The sequence below is a fragment of the Elaeis guineensis genome, chromosome 1, assembly GCF_000442705.2.
Source record: "Elaeis guineensis isolate ETL-2024a chromosome 1, EG11, whole genome shotgun sequence".
NCBI lineage: Eukaryota > Viridiplantae > Streptophyta > Magnoliopsida > Arecales > Arecaceae > Elaeis > Elaeis guineensis.
In genome coordinates this window covers 142,660,147-142,677,976 of record NC_025993.2, presented here as the reverse complement: position 1 = coordinate 142,677,976, position 17,830 = coordinate 142,660,147, and the positions used below count along the sequence as shown (strand labels likewise).

General features: G+C 39.2%; 1 protein-coding gene across 3 annotated transcripts in view; it reads left to right on the top strand.

The window, feature by feature from the left end:
* The first annotated feature begins 4,070 nt into the window (after positions 1-4,070).
* The window catches only part of LOC105060331 (imidazole glycerol phosphate synthase hisHF, chloroplastic), a 28,769-nt gene continuing 15,009 nt past the window's right edge, over positions 4,071-17,830 (top strand). Inside the window, exons 1-3 of one of the 3 annotated variants that reach the window (XM_010943994.4) lie at positions 4,071-4,225; positions 4,316-4,500; positions 4,613-4,695. In XM_010943994.4, the coding sequence (XP_010942296.1) occupies positions 4,341-4,500; positions 4,613-4,695 (243 nt within the window). In that variant the 5' untranslated portion in view covers positions 4,071-4,225; positions 4,316-4,340. Of the gene's footprint in view, positions 4,226-4,256; positions 4,501-4,612; positions 4,696-13,466; positions 13,488-17,830 lie in introns of those variants that run through there. The other 2 variants (XM_073242468.1, XM_073242473.1) reach the window with 2 other exon arrangements.

Below are 17,830 nucleotides of genomic sequence, written 5' to 3'. Positions count from 1 at the left end.
AGACTTCGTCCGTACTCCTACGGGAGCCGGACTCCGTCGATAACTTCAACCGCAAGTAGACTCCGCCCGAACTCCTACGGGAGCCGGGCTCCGTCCTCAACATCAACTGTCGGTAAGCCTTGCCCGGACTCCTACGGGAGTCGGGCTTTGCCCTCGACTCCAACGGCTGCAGACAGACTTCGTCCGAACTCCTACGGGAGCCGGACTCCACCGACAACTTCAACCGCAAGTAGACTCCACCCGAACTCCTACGGGAGCCGGGCTCCGTCCTCAATATCAACTGCCGGTAAGCCTTGTCCGGACTCCTACGGGAGCCAGACTTTGCCTTTGACTTTAATTACAGGAAGACTCCGCCCGGACTCCTACGGGAGCCGGGCTTCGCCCTCGACTCCAACGGCTGCAGACAGAGTTCGTCCGGACTCCTACAGGAGCCGGACTCCGCCGACAACTTCAACCGCAAGTAGACTCCGCCCGGACTCCTACGGGAGCCGGGCTCCGTCCTCAACATCAACCGCTGGTAAGCCCTGTCCGGACTCCTACGGGAGCCGGACTTCGCCTTTGACTTTAATTGCAGGAAGACTCCGCCCGGACTCCTACCGGAGTCGGGCTTCGCCCTCGACTCCAACGGCTGCAGACAGACTTCGTCCGAACTCCGTCCACGATCCCAACTGCAAGTAGACTTCGTCCGGACTCCTAAGGAAGCCAGACTCCATCTTCTATTCCGACTGCGGGAAGACCTCGCCCAAACTCCTACGGGTACCGAACCTCGCTACCGACTCTAATCGAACTTTGGCCGACCAGTCTGGACCCCCTGGCAGGCCACGGTAATGGACAACACTGCTCCACTCCCTGCGGCGAACCCTACGCAGCTCCATTACTCCCTGACAGGCCGTATTAACGGCCACGATTCTGCTCCACTCCCTGTGGCGGATCCTGTGCGATTCCACCATTCCCTGACGAGCCACGACAGCGGACGCCGCTCCACTCCCCGTAACTGACTCCACGTGGCAAGCCACGACCATAGCCACGATCCCACTCTACTACCCTCCGTAATAAATTCCTCCTGACTCTGGGCGGCCCACTACCAGACGGTTACAGGCGTCGCCATCAATTTGTTGCCCCCTCCGCCTATAAAAGGGGGCCCCAGATACGTTATTGAATAAGCTCTCGTCTTTCATCTAAAAACTCTGCTAAATTCTCCGTTCGAGCACTCCATTCTTGTTGAGGCAGAGAACTGACTTGAGCGTCGGAGGGTCTTGCCGGAGCAACCCCACCTCCGGTTTAGTCTTCCTTTGCAGGTCCCGACGGCGACCGCGACTTCCTCGACTCCAGCTTCTCCGGCGCAAGCGGATTTTTGCACCAACAGGTACTTTGAGATGATCACAAAGCTTCCTCTATTTTTATTGTTGCATGATATTATGCTTACACAAAATTTAAATAAAAATTTCTTTCTTGTTCATAAAATATGAAAGTTTGGTTGATATTGATATGGGCATAAGTATGTTTATGAGATCAAAAAAACAAGTCTTGAAAATATTTATGTTCATACTAGATGTTATAAATTTATGAAAAACTCTCTAGGTGACTATGATTTGGGTCTAGCCAATGGGGCTGATCATTGGCCACATATCAGAAATATATTTCTTCCAGACCTAGCCAAGCGGGCTTGATCGCTGGTACACGTTGATGCATTGCATATATATTTATTAGAGCTAGTCTCTTTACCTTGTCATGGGATGAATCATAGCTGTGTGAATCAGAGCCAATTTCTTTCAGGCCTAGCTAGTCGGGGTTGATCACTAGCACACGTCGATGCATCGTATGTTTGTTTTTAGGAACTAGTCTCTTTCGAACCTTGTCATAGGGCTGATCGTGGCAATAATCATCAAAGACTGAGAGAGGATTTTAGATTTTACTGATATATATGGCATGTTTGAAAGAAAACTATATTGTTGCATATTACTATTCAATTGTTATATTTTAAAAATTAATTGTGTTTGATCTTTTAGAGATATTAATAATTTATTGAGCCCGTAAAGCTCACTTTCTCTTTTCTATTTTTTTGTTTCAGATCCAGAAGATCCTATGGGGCTTGGGATCGATCAGTGAGAAGTATAAAGATTTAGGTGTTATTTGTTTAGTTATCTTTGAATAGAAAAAATATTTTGGATCTTTGTTGGATTTTTGTTGGCCTTATGGGGGTCAGCATATCCCATGGACTCGCTGGCCTTATGGGGGGTCAATGTATCTCGAGGACTCGTTAGCTAGGGTACGTGACAGTCCTTATTTCTTATTAGTCTTGGTAAATTTATCTTTCTATTGAATAAAAATTATTGATTTTGCTTTTACTACTGCCTGAGTTGGATTGATGAACTAATAAAAAGGTAGGCTTGACATATTTTTTAGAGCTTGCCCTAAGGAGTGTGCGGCCATCATATGCTTGATCCAGATGCTGGATTTGGGGTGTAACAAACTGACTTTCTTCTTACAGGAGAATGTTGATATCTTTGCATGGTCACCCGCTGATATGCCAGGCATTGAGCCTAGAGTTATAGTGCATCGACTGAACGCGGACTTAGCGTATTGATTCATCAAGCAAAAGAAGCAACATTTTGCCTTTGAGCGGCAAATAGCAATTATTGAAGAGGTAGACAAGCTAATCGGTGCTCAAAGAGATGACCTACCTCGATTGGCTTGCAAATGTAGTTCTCATGAAGAAAGTGAATGGAATGTGATGGATCTTCATAGGCTTCACCGACCTAAATAAGATGTGCTCAAAAGACAGTTATCCATTAGGATAGATCAATTGGTGAACGCTCCTACGGGCCATGAGCTCCTTACCTTTATGGATACTTTTCTGGCTACAACCAAATCCGGATGGCGCTTAAGGATGAGGAGAAAATTGCTTTTGTCATTGATCGTGATCTTTTTTGTCACAGGATTATGCCCTTTAGTTTAAAAAATATAGGTGTTACTTACCAATGGCTTGTAAATAAGATCCTCAAAGATAAGATTGATCAGAATATAGAGGTATACGTGGATAATATGTTGATCAAAAGTCGAACATTTGGTGACCACATTGGTGACCTTAAGGAGACCTTCGCTATCCTTTGTAGATGTCAAATGAAGATGAATCTAGTAAAATGTACCTTCGAACTTTCGAAAATTTTCTCAGATTTATGGTCTCTTGTTAGGGGATAGAAGCGAGTCTCGAAAAGATTCGAGCTATGCAAGAAATGAATCCCTTAAGATCCATAAAGGAAGTCCAATGCCTCATTGATAAAGTGGCCGCGCTCTGATGCTGGTGGCTAGGATGTGTAACTGAAGCAGAAGTTGATGGATAGTGGACTGGCGGTCAAAGTTGAGATCGGTTGAAATAAGGATTGACAATCGAAGTCAGGGTTTTCAGTTGGGAAGCTCCATCAGCAAGGGTTGGTTGAGTTTAAAGTTATCAGCATTTTCTGCTGCTTCATTATGTACTGAATGATCTCTTCTGATGTAGTTTCACAACCCTCTCTTGAAGTTTTACTATTCTGGGATGATGTATCTACCATTGGGATTATTTTCATTTATCTCCAACAATGCTGTGGTGACAACCCAATATATTTCATTGGTTTATGTTTTCGGCTTGGATGACATACTACCCCCCAACTCTCCCCATTATCACGGGCATCTGCCTTCCCCTCCAATCTTCCTCAGGTGCTTTCCTTCTCACAGATCTCCGAAAAAGAGAGACACCGACCTCCTTCCGCTCTCCTCGCCATCCCTCCCATCGGTCTCTGCCATCACCTTCCTCCCTATCATCACCGGCATCTTCCCCTTCGATCTCTCTCAGGTGCTTTGCTTCCCAAAGATCTCCAAAAAAGAGAAAGAAATGAAAAGAAAAGGAAGCAAAAAGGAAAAGAATTGATCAATCTGTGCAAAAAAAGATCTTGCCTTTTAATTTTTCTACCTTTCTTTTGTTTTTGTTGATTTTTTCTGTGCTTTTTCCTGGTTTTTCCTCTGCTTTTTTCATTCTTAGGAGTCTCAAACGGGTAGGAGGCTCGGAGCGGCCAAATTGGAAAGTTTAGATCGGTTCTCTGGAGTCTCAATCGGGCGGGAGGCTTGGAGGGGCCGAACAGGGAAGTTGGACGATGGCCAGGGGTTTTTCCAGTGGCGTTGTTCAAGAACTATTAGACAAGCTGGAGTCTGGATAGAGAATATAACTTGTCCAGAACATGAAAGGGTACGTCTTTTCTCTTTGTTAGAACTAAATAAACTCGCCCTCCCAACATTATATATTATTAAACCCGGGTCCAACTTGAGGGAATTCCAGACGCCAGTCTCCTCCTCTCGTCTAGATGGAGGCGCCGCCACTCTCCTCCGGGGTTGCTTCTAACCTTCGACCTTCTCCCCTTCTTCCTCGTCTTTCTCCCATAGGCAGATTGTGGAATCCGAGAGAGCCCTGTTCCAAATCCAAGAAGCATCTCTCCGTCCACGCCTCCTTGTCCCAAGATTCGAGTAAGAACTGCCGCTCATCCGCACCCCCAAGATTTCCGCTTCTCCATCTCCTTGTTCGCGGCCGTTTCCGTAATCTTCTCTGACTTTTCTTTTACTTTGCTACTGTCTATAGCGGTCACCCTGCTGGATTATGGTGCTGGAAATGTCCGGAGCGTGCGCAATGCCATCCGGTATCTGGGGTTCGATATCAAAGATGTAAGCTTTCTTTACCCTCTTCAGCTTCCCCCTCGAAAAGTAAAATCTTGATTTTTCCCCCTTTCTGGTTTCTTTGTTTTTTCTTTCAACTCTATGCCCAATCCTTAATCTTGGAACCGAGATTAAAACGGATACAATTTTATGTTTCTTTTTGATGCCCTAATGCTGTATACCATGATCCTTAGCTCAAGAAAGGGAATGGTTCGATTTTCTCAATGAAAAAACGACCATAGTCTTGGGATACCAATGTTTTAGAAAACCTTTTTTCGTTAAAACAGAGTCCTTCTGCAAACAGTATTCTACTGAAAAGAGGACAGATTTAAATAAAAGATTTTGATAAACTTTAAGGTTATCTAAACTATGTGATAAGGATAAGGAAAAGAAATTAAACTTACTGAGAGCCTGGTTGGATTGGCTCGTTAAGGTACAAAGCAGAAGAAGAAGAAAAAACTCTGGAAGCATGTGATCACTGTCCTAAGACAAGTTCCTGACCCTTATACCGGTGTTTATCGGGAATTCTACCCCCAAGATATGATCAGGATACCCTCTCTTGGAGCACGATCGTGGAGAGGGTGGACAGAGCGCTCAAAACTCAGCAAAAGTGAAATAGGAGAGAGATATGGCAAAGAGAGTAAAGAAATACGCTGCACTGCTTCCGATAATCCATGCCTTCCGAACTCATAGTCTTAAATAGACTATGGGAAGATGCGAACAAAGTATGCTTTGATCGATTGACCACGAAGGGAGGTGATCGATAGAGAAAGAAACATCTGTCTGGAAAATACGGTCGTTTGATCAAACGGTCAATTAACCATTATGGCAGCAAATATTTAAAAACTTATGCTGAAAAAATGATAAAAAATTAAAATAATGATAAAACAATCATACCATCACCCGCGCGCACCACGTCGTGTCGTATTTTTGCATGCGTGTGAGCCAAGCCGAGCCGGGCCGGCCTGCATGTGTGTGGTGTAAAACCCACTTTCCTTCTTGACCCAAGCAAAAGTGGGCAAGGGAAGAAGAGAGATAAGCATCAAGAGAAACTTGTCCCTTTTCAATGTGGGACTAAACTTAAGAGAAGGCCTTCAGGGTCCTTTGGAGGGAAAGAAAATTTTAAGTTTTCCTTCCAAAACTCTAATAGTCCCCCTCAAAATTCAAAATTTTAAAATAAATAATACTGATTATTTAATATCAAAATAAATGAAAACTTTGTAGTTGAGTATTTATATTATGCAATGGGTGAAGTGTTTTAACCTCATTTGGTATAGATAGTTTCCATCTGAAGGAATTGGAGTGAAACAGATCTTGAACTACATTTCTTTGATCCAGATTTTAACTACCACACATAGTATAGAAAGATCTGTCATGGGGTTGCGCATTATTGGCCATGTGCAAGTATCTTGTAATTTGTGAGAGCACTTAGAGTTTGCCCATGTCCCCTAACCGTGGCCATATACGGAAGCTCTCATATAGGTAAGCCCTTTAGGGATGTGTGTGGAGTCATATCTTGAGGAGATTATCTTTTCGAAACTCATTCAGAGCTATGCTGTTCCTCAACATCTATATAGGAGCTCTGATCACCATAGGGATGGGATGGAGTGAAGACTCCTATATATATATATATATAAATATGTGCTCCTTGGCCAGTCAATCAGCTTATTATTATCACATTGAACCTCCTTCAAGGGCTCTTCTATCACAGAGGTTGGGTTCCCACTACTGGAAGACTTATTATAGGCTAAGTTCCATCCCTCTCAATGACTCTAGGATTTAGTCCTATTTAGACCTTTAGTAAGACAATCAGTAAGATTATTATCAGTTTTCACATAAGATAAAGAAATAATGCCACGGATTTCTTGCTTTCTTACAGACTTTTGTCTTACTTTTATGTCTGCTAATTTTTGAATTTATAAATTTTTTTTTGCAAAAGTCTATTGCAGCTCTAGAATCACAATGAATTGAAATAGGAGGAATAGAAGATGAAGTTAAAGAAATTTCAGATAAATGATCTTTAAGCTACTTGGCTTCAGAGCCGGTAGAGTCAAGAGCTACAAATTTAGATTCTATTGTATTTTTGGCTAGAATGGTTTGCTTGGAGGATTTTCAAGAAACAGTAGTACCATCAAGAAGAAATATATAACCAGAAATAGATTTTATATCAGATGAATCGAAAATCTAGTTAGCATCACTGTACCCCTCCAATACAGCTAGATAACGAACAAATCTTAGACAATATGAAGTAGTACCTTTAAGGTATCTAAAGACTCTTTCAAGAGCAGTCCAATGAATCCTATTAGGATTACTAGTATAATGACAGTTTAGAAAAGCATGAGCAATATCAGGTCTAGTACAATTTGAGAGATACATAAGAGATCCAATGATTTGTGCATATCTTTCTTGATTTACAAGTTTATTAGGATTCTTCACAAGTTGGATAGAAGGATCATAAGGTGTAGAAACAGGAGAATAATCAGAGAAGCCAAATTTATCAATTAATAATTGGGTATAATGAGATTGAGATAGAGATATAGAATCAGAGGATCGAATGATTGCCTAGGATTAGATCAGCTTGACCTAGGTCTTTCATATCAAAATGATGGGAAAGAAATTTTTTGACATCATTAATTAAATCAAGATCAGAAGATAAAATCAAGATATCATCAACATAAAGATAAAGAAGGATATATTGATCATCAAATCTTTTATGATAGAGACAGTTGTCAGATTTATTGATTTGGAAGCCGTAAGAAAGAATGATACTATCAAACTTCTCGTGCCATTATTTAGGTGCTTGCTTTGATCCGTATAAGGATCTAATAAGCTTGCACATTTTATGCTCTTGATTAGATAATATGAAGCCGTCAGGTTGAGTCATATAAATTTCTTCATTAAGATTTTCATGAAGAAAGGCAGTCTTCACATCCATTTGATGCACAAAAAGATTATGGATGGAAGCAAGAGCAAGAAGGATACGGATAGTGGTAATGCTAGCAACAGACATATAAGTATCAAAGAAATCATTTCCTGCTTTTTGTCCAAAACTCTGGACTACAAGCCGTGTTTTCCACTGATCCATCAACCCACCCTAAGTTTCTTTTTAAAGATCCATTTATAACCTAATGGTTTGGTTTCAGGAGGTAAGTCAGTAAGAATCCAAGTATTATTTTCAATAATTGATTCGATCTCACTATTGATTGCCTCCTTTCAGAATAGAGCATCAGGAGAACTCATAGCTTTCTAGTATGAGGTATGTGTGTCCTCAACTAAGATTGTAAAGAAATCTTCACCCAGGTTCTTTTCGATCCTAACCCTTTTGCTCCTTCTGGGCTCGGAAGAAAGATCAGATAGATTTGAAGTAGGATCATCACTGATTGGAAGACTAGATATGGACGATGGATTAGGTAAGGAACAAGAGTGATAATCAACGGTGGATCTAGGGATTTGATTTTTGAAAGAAAATTCATTTTCAAAGAACATTGCATTTCTAGATTCAATAATGGTATTAGTGGATATGTCAATAAAATTAGAATGAATAACAAGAAAACAATAGGTAGTACTATCAAGAAAATAACCAACAAAGATGGAATCAGCAGTTTTAGGATCGATTTTATTTCTTTTAGATTTCGAAACAACAATCTTAGCTAAGCATCCCAGACTCAGAAGTAACTCAACTTTGGTGCATGTCCCTTTCAGTACTCATAGGAAGTCTTTTTTTAATCCTTTGATGGAATTCTATTAAAAATGAAAGTAGAGGTCAAAAGAGCTTCTCCCCATAAGTTTTTCGGAACACCAGAAATGATGATTATGGCATTAACCATGTCCAAAAAAGTTCTAGTTTTTCATTCAGCAACACCATTGGATTGAGGAGAATAAGGAGCAGTAACTTCATAAATTATACCATGTTCTTCACAGAATATAGCAAATTCATTTGAAGTGTACTCTCCACGATCAGACCTTAGAATTTTGATCTTTTTTTTAGTTTGATTTTTAGCCTCAACTTTGAAAACCTTAAACTTATTGAAGACTTCATCCTTGGTCTTTAAGAGATAGGAATAACAATATTTGGAGAAGTCATCTGTAAAGATCACAAAATAACGACTTCCACCATGGGTTGGATTTCTACAAGAATCACAAGCATCAATGTGTATAAGTTCAAGGAGTTGAGTATCTCGATGTGGGATGGATTTGAAAGATTTTCTAGATTGTTTGGATTGAGCACAGATCTCACATTTAGATTTATGATCAATCTTGAATTTAAGAATAAGATTAAGATTGAACATTTTTTGAAAGGACATGAAATTTGCATGTCCTGGTCTACCATGCCAAACATCACAAGATTCAGAATTTAACACGATTGATTGAGAAGAATCAAAAGAATTTTCATTAATTGAAGGAGAAATTACATTGAGTTTGAATAATCCCTCAGATACAAATCCTTTCCTGATAAATAAATAACAATTTTATTGGATTCTAATACAATTTTATATTCTAATTGTACTAATAAGGATCCACTAACTATGTTTCTTCTGATGTCTGGAACATGCTGTACATCTCGAAGGATAATGCTTTTTCTTGAGGTAAACCTTAGGTTGACATTTCTTCTATCCAAAATGTTGATAGCTGTATCATTTTCCATGATCACACTTCCTCCACTTGAGTCATGATAAGAAGAAAAATATGCTCTATCAGTGCAAACATGGATATTGGCACCAGAGTCTAACCACCAATCAGTGATTTTCTAGGTAAAGTTAACTAATGGGGTGAAGGATACTGATCTAAAGGTAGATGGTTCACCTTCTACCATATTAACCATAGGTTTGGGTTGAGATTGGTTTTTTTTTTCTTGATCACAATCTTTTCCTTCTTTCAGTAGAAGCATTGATGTGTAAGATGGTTGTCTCGGTCACAAACGAAGCAGAACCTCCCATCAATAGGTTTTTTGAATCCTATAGTTTGAGAATTAAAATCTACCCGTTTTTTCCTTACCCTTATTTTTGAAATTCTTGGGTTTAAAGGTCTGGTTCAAGACAACGGTTTTGACCCTTAGGGTTTTGTTCTAAGTTTTGAGATTCGATCAGGTTTATTTTGGCTTTCATTTGATTTTTCTTTAAGTTTCTATTTCGATATTGGTCTTCTATTCTAATAGCTTGAATCACGAATCTAAGGGTAAGATTGCATTGGGATCTTATAAGATCACGTCCAAGATTAGTCCATGATGGTGGGAGCTTATCAATTAGACTTGAGACTCGATAGTTCTCATGTAATGTCGAGCTCCCTCTATGAATCTCTTGGACCAAATTTTGAAAATGATGGATTTGGTCATTAATAGGAACATTGTCCATCATCTTAAAGTTGCTAAAGTCACTAATGGTAAACCTCATAGCCCCCTCATTGTTTCTACTATAAGCATCCTCTAGGATAGTCCAAAATTCTTTAGCAGTTTTATATTTTCTATAGGTTTCATATAGGTCATCTGATAAACAACTTAGAATCCTAAACCTACAATGAAACTCAATTTCTTCAGGTGACTTATCAGTTCTAGAGGTATTTGAGGAATCAGATGATTTGGAAGAGGATCTTGTTTTAGATGAGGAAGATGACACATCATAAGGTGGCCTTTTCCCAATGGCAGTGATTAGGCCAAGTGTGATTAACCAGGCCTCAAGTTGTTCCTGCTATCTAAAGAACCCATGACCATTGAATTTTTCGGGTTTAAGGGTCAAAGCTTCCTCGGCACCCATGATGGACAAAACGGATTATAAGGAACTTGATTTAGGAGGGTTTAAACATAGATGCAAATATAATTTATAAAATATTAGGACTCTTAAAGTTTATAGAAACCTGTAAGTAGATTCAGAGAAATTCATTAGCAGATGCTAATAATTCGCCTTTAGAAACAACAATTACTATTTCAGTTATGCAATGTTTCAAATGAATTAAAAACTAAAAAAAATTATCCTACAAATAGGAGTTATAGTCTATTAGGACTCTCTGATTTCAAAACAGGAGTCAGAAACTCGAAAAAATAACAATGTTTGTCGGTCCGCAATCATACAGAGTAACAGGAGCGATAGAAAACAAAAGGAAAATCGGAACGTAGAGATCGTAATTTTGCCTTAGAATGTTAAAACAGAGTCTTTCTGCAAACAATATTCTACTGAAGAGAGGACAGATTTAAATAAAAGATTTTGATAAACTTTAAGGTTATCTAAACTATGCGATAAGGATAAGGGAAAGAAATTAAACTTATTAAGAGTCTGGTTGGATTGGCTCGTTAATATATGAAGCAGAAAAAGAAGAAAAAACCCCAGAAGCGTGTGATCACTATCCTAAGACAAATTTTCGACCCTCATGCCAGTGTTTATCGAAAATTCTATCCCAAGATACGATCGGGATACCCTCTCTTGGAGTACGATCGTGGAAAGGGTGGACAGATCACTCAGAACTCAGCGAAAGTGAAATAGGAAAGAGATATGGCAAAGAGAGTAAAGAAATACGCTGCTCTACTTTCGATAATCCATGCCATCCGAACTCAATCTTAAATAGACTACAGGAAGAGGCGAACAAAGGATGCTTTGACCGATTGACTATGAAGGGAAGCGATGATCAGAGAAAGAAACGTCTGTCTGAAAAATACGGTCGTTTGATCAAACGGTCAATTGACCGTTACGACAGCGAAGATTTAAAACTTATGTTGAAAAAATAATAAAAAATTAAAATAATGATAAAACAATCGTACCATCACCCGCACGTGCCACGCCGTGCCGCATTTTTGTGTGCATGTGAGTCGAGCCGCACCGGCCTGTGCGTGTGTGGTGTAAAACCCACTTTCCTCTTTGCCAAGCAAAGGTGGGCAAGAGAAGAAGATACATAAGTATCAAGAGATACTTGCCTCTTTCCAATGTGGGACTAAACTTAAGAGAAGGCCTTTAGGGTCCTTTGGAGGGAAGGAAAATTTTGAGTTTTCCCTCCAAAACTCTTAACATTTTTGTTCTTTGTCTTTTGTTTTTTGTTTTTGGAGATTCTTCAGCAACATTCTTGCACTACTAGATTTTTGATACAGGGCTTCAATACCTTCTCAATGTTTATGCAAATGCAAATGGATAGGCATCACATGGGGCTTTTGTGCAGAAAAGAATCTTAATTTGCTCCACGAGGCAGAAAAGGTTGCATTTGATTCTGTTAAGCTCATTGAAAGAACTTGCACAGCCATGTATAGGTGCCCGTTTTATCTCGTGGAACCTTTCTTTTTGATGCTGCCACTGTTCCTGTGTATTCGATACCAAACCGCAGTGCAAAATAGAAACTCACGGATATAGGATATGTCTCTACTAGTTTGCTTACTTCCATGCTATCTGATTTTCTTGTCACATCATGGTCACAAAACTGATGGTCTGTGCAGCTAGAAGGGGTTGTCATAGGATCAATGGCTAAGGTGGAGTGGCTGTTTGAATGTGATTTTTTCTGTGACTTTTTAAGATCAAATGGATTAAATTAATTAATGTGACATTTTGATATGACCTCCAGTGTCAGTCTTTGTGGAATTAGATAATTATTCGAGATCAACTTTGTTACTGGCTCATCCTATTGAAGTCCATGTAAAGCTTAATGGATTTAAGGATTCAGACATCAGGCAATAAGGAAAGAAAGTTAAATATAATTCTGAATCTAGAAGTACTGATTAATATTTCATTGTTGTGGCTGGAAGGTTCAATGAAGTTATAAAAGTAGTAATTGAAAAAATATCTTTTATGTGAGGTACAATTTTAATAAAATCTAGTTAACCGGTCTCTGTTTGTTGCATTTTATTGTGCTGGCAACAATAGAAGCTTCTTAGGAATGCCTTTGAGCATTAGCATCCGGCCCTGTTTGGCTGCTGTGCTGTGTTGTGCTTATAAGTGAAGTAGCTGCTGTGTTAGTAGTGTGCTTTGCTTTGCTGCACTTCAAACTGAAGCAGAGAAAGATGTTTAATAATAACTGCTGTGCTGTAAAGTTAAGTAAATAAAAGCAGTTGACTGTTTGGTAATAGCTGTTGTGCTATGTTGTTCTATCTTTTGGAGAGAAATATATGTTTGTTCAAAGCAGCTTCTGCTTGAGAAAAAAGCATCTCTTAATGTGCATTATAATGTGGAACGTAATATACCTAAAATCAAAGCACCTTGATTATTCTTAAAGCAAATTACTTAAAAAAGTTTTTGGTTATAAAACACCTCAATCTCAGCTTTTGTCATCTTTACTTTGAAGCAAAGCAGCTAAATCAGAAAAAAAGGAGGGCCAAACAGGGCCTCCATCTAGTGATGTCAAGTCACAGCTTTCTGATCTTCATTTTTTTTTCCTGCTTAAGCTAAAATGTTTGTGGAAGGCCTCATTACCCCTATGTCAGAAAATTATAGTATCTTATTGCCTAGCTCAAGTAAGAGGAGACCATAACTATAACCTTAACTGTCCCACTTATTTAGTGCCAGTAGCCCAAGAAAGAAGAGAGATGTCTGCTACTTGTTACAGTGCTCCGAGTTGCTTGCATCAGCTATGCTTGTGGTTTCCCTATACTTTCTGCATGAAATAACCCAGTTGTATCTGTAAAGGAGACTTGCAATTACCTGAAGCATGCCCCAGTTAGCTCGGACATTGTTGAGGTATAGAAGAGAAGGAAAAAATGAGAAAATATCTCTTTGAGGGCAAGAGGAAAAAGAAGGTCCAAATTATGTGGAATCCATATTTCTGGTTGGTGATGGAGTGTGACACTACTTGGTGCTCTCTGCCAATTTGATCCAGGTGGAGTGGATATGTTGGTTAGTAATCTCCTAAAACTTCTATCCATCCAGGCTTTGTTAGGTATTCTGCAATGAATGCAATATAATTTACCATCAGTTTTTTTATGCATATCCTCTCAATCATTGCCTGAGGAAAAAGATAATTGTATTTTTTTATCATTTACAATAGCATAATAGCTGTGTAAATACATAGGGGATGACCACATTTAGAAGATCAAATCCCAAAGAATAAGGGATAACCATATTTAGAGGATTAAATTCCATCCCAAAGAATAAGGGATGACCATATTTAGAAGATCAAATCCCAACAAATAAGGAAACAAAATAACAATCAATAAACAAATAGATCAAACCTGAATTAGCACTATTCTGGATAAGTAAGTTGAGAGATCTTAGGGATTTTAATGCTCCCCCTCAAGCTGGTGAATAAATATCTTCCATTCCCAGCTTGCTTGTGAGTTCCTAAAATCTTGCTGTAGGTAGTCCTTTTGTTAAAACATCGGCTAATTGACAATCTGATGGCATATAAGGGGGCTAATCAAGTCACTGTCCAGCTTCTTTTTTATGAAATGTCTGTCTATCTCAATGTGCTTAGTCCTATCATGTTGAACAGGATTATGCGCAATGTTTATAGCAGACTTATTGTCGCAATATAACTTTATAATTCCTTCTCTCTTAATTTTGAGATCGTCCAGAATTATTTTTAGCCACAAAAGTTCACACACTCCATGAGCGATAGATCTAAATTTAGCTTCAGCACTGGATCTTGCAACCACATTCTGTTTCTTGCTTCTTCATGTAACCAAATTTCCTCCAAGGAAGGTGCAATAGCCAGATGTTGACCTCCTGTCTGTTTGGGATCCTGCATAATCTGTATCTATGTAGGCTTTAGAGTCAATCCTTTTATCTTTTTAAATAAAATTCTCTTTTTTGGTGTCGCTTTGAGGTAATGGAGGATTCTATGAACCACTTGCAAATGTTCCTCTTTTGGATTATGCATGAATTGACTTACCATGCTTACTGAGTATGCGATGTTTGGTCATGTGTGAGAAAGGTAGATCAATCGTCCAACAAGTCTTTGGTATCTTCCTTTGTCCACTACGTTGCCTTCTTCTGTCCTTCCTATTCTGTAGTTTGGATCAATAAGTGTGCTTGATGCTTTGCTGTCGAGATTTTCTGTCTCTTTAAGTAGACGAGCACATATTTCCTTTGAGAGATGAAACTGCCCCTTTTTGAGTATGCGACTTCAATACCTAGGAAGTACTTGAGTTTTCCTAGTTTCTTGATTTCAAATTTTTGAACTAGGTGTTTTCTGAGGGACTCCTTTTCAGCTTCATTATTCCCTGTCATAATGATATCATCTCCATAGACCAATAGAGCAGTGAGTTCACCTATAATTGAGTGCTTGATAAATAATGTATGATCCCTTTGACTCTGTTTATATCCCATTCTCAACATGGCCTTTGTAAATCTCCCAAACCATGCCCTGGATGATTGTTTCAAGCCATAAAGTGTGTTTTTTAAATGACATATCTTATTGGCCCCAAAACTCCCATCAAATTTGGGTGGAGGTTCCATGAAGACCTCCTCTATGTCCCCTTGTAGGAACACATCCTTGGCATCAAACAGCTGTAAACACCAATCAAACATAGCAGCAATAGATAATAAAATTCACACAGTATTCATCTTCACTACAGGTGCAAAAATTTCTTAATAGTCCACTCCATAAGTTTGAATATATCCCTTCGCAATTAGTCTCGCCTTGTACCTCTCAAGAGATCCATCAGTCTTATATTTCAATGTATAAACCCATTTACATCCCACCGGTTGTTTCTCTTTAGAGAGAGTGACAATCTCCCAAGTCTTATTTCTCTTTAGTGCATTCATTTCCTCTTTCATGGCTTGTACCCAATTCTTATTTTTTAATGCCTCTTGCATGGTTTTGGGAATGTCAATTGAGTTTATAGTGGTGAGGAAACTTTTGTACTATGGGGATAATCTATGAAAAGAAACAAATTGTGAAATTGGATGATGGGTGCAATTTTTGGTTCCTTTTCTCAAGGCTATTGGTAAGCCCAAATCTTGGAATGTAGGCCTTTTAGGATCAGACTCAATAGTAGTAGGAGAAAGAGGAATTTTATTATCTGGATCTGGCTCAGATTTTGTCTCAGTTCTGGATTGAACTTCTTCCTTCTCGAGTATGTTAGTAGTTTTGCTGGTGATTTGGAGCTCGGCTGTTGCTGTTGAACCTCTTGTAATTTCAATGGAGGTATTGATGGAGGAGAGGAAGAAACCAGCAAGAAGGGAGAGGCCAGTGGAGGCAAGGAAGGAGAGATAAAAGGTACTGACTTATCAAAAAGGTTTCCCCATTCCATATCTGCATTAGTCTTCTCCCCCTGACGATAGGAATGGGAAGGTTGGAAAAATGGTTCATTTTCTTGAAAGGAGACATTTATGGAAATGAAGACTTTTTGGGTAGAGGATAGATAATATTTGTACCCTTTTTGTGTGTTTGAGTAGCTTATAAACATGCATTTGAGAGCTCTAGGGTCAAGCTTGCTCCTATGTTGTTGGTGAATATAGACAAAAGACACACAACCGAACACTTTAAGTGGTAGAGTGTTTGAATAATGGAAATCTGGGTAGAAGTCGGATAGGAGCTGTATAGGATTCTTGTGATCAAGAAGTCATGAAGGCACTCAGTTTATTAAATAGGCTGCTATTAGAACAGCCTCTCCCCAAAATTTTTTAGGAGCATAAGACTGATATAAGAGGGCTCGAGTGACATTAAGTAAGTGTCTATTTTTCATTTAGCCACTTCATTTTGTTGGGATGTGTCAACACAAGAAGACTCATGGATAATGCCTTCATTTTGCAAGAAGGTGGATAGAGTTAGGTTGAAATAGTCCCTAGCATTATCCGATCGAATCCTTTTAATAGGAATCCCAAATTGTATCTTTATCATTTTGTAGAAAATGGGAAAGATGCGGCTAACTTCAGACTTCTCTTTCATGAGGAACAACCAAGTTGTTTTCGTGCAGTCATCAATAAATGAAACAAACCACCTAGCACCAGTGATATTAGGGATTTTAGATGGTCCCCAAACATCAGTATATACCAAGGAAAAAGGATGGAATGACTTTATATTGCTCAAAGGAAATGATACATGTTGATGTTTTGCACTTGCACAAGTATCACAATGAAAACTATCAATAGGAATATTTTTAAAGAATTAAGAAAATATTATCTTCAGTAATTGAAATGGTGGATGTCCAAGACGAAGGTGATGAAGCCAAATTTCAGATTTATTGGATGAGGTGGAAGGGTTAGAGAGGATATTTTTGGAGGAGCACGAGAGAGAGTCAATCGAGCCCCTTCATCCATAGAACCACTCACACCTTCAAGAAGATAGAGGCTATTCCTTTCCTTAGCAAATCCAATCATCTTCCCTGAACCCTGTTCCTGAAACACACAATGAATAGGAAAGAATGTCACTTGGCAATTTAAGTCTTGTGTAAGTTGATGAATAGAAATTAGGTTGGTGGACAGCTTGGGAATATGGAGGATATTTTGTAGGGAAAGAGAAGGTGTTCATTTGATGGTTCCCTATTCTGCAATAGTTATTGGAGTGCCATTAGCAATAGTAATTGTCTTATTGCTTGGCCTTGGCTTATAGGTATCAAATCTGGTGGGAATATTGGTCATATGATCAATAGCTCCTGAATCAATGACCCAGGAGCCGAAATTATTCATAGGGTTGGCGTTAAAAATTTCAGAAATGAGACATTTACCAGATTGAGCCTATGAACATGAGCTAGAGGAATTAGAGAGAGAGTTGAGTAAACCTCGCAATTTTTCAATCTCGTCTTTGCTGAAATCTCGGATCTCTTCTTTTTTCAAGGTTGGTTTATTCGATGGAGGTCCCTCCTTATTTGTGAAATTGGCTTGTCGCCTTTGCTGACCCTTAAACTCGTCGTTGTGACTTAGAACTTGGGCTTTGCCATGAAATTTAAAGCAATTCTCCTTCGTGTGGCGTGGCTTGTTACAATAGGTACACTAAAGATTGTCTCAGATAGATTGTTTTGGAGAGGAGCTATGATTTGACTTATCACTGTGGCCTTGGCCAAGAGAAGTCTGCTTGCCTCCTCCATCCAGAGTCTTTGTAGAGATCATTGCTGAACTTTCGGTGGACTGAGTTTCTAACAAAATAGACCGTCAACTTTCTTCAGCATGAATAAGGGGGAAAACTTCATTCAATGGAGGCAACCGATCCTTCCCAAGAATTTGTATATGGAGTGGATCAAATTTCACATTCAGTCCTGCAAGAAATTGAAAATACGATCTCTTTCCACCAAATTGAC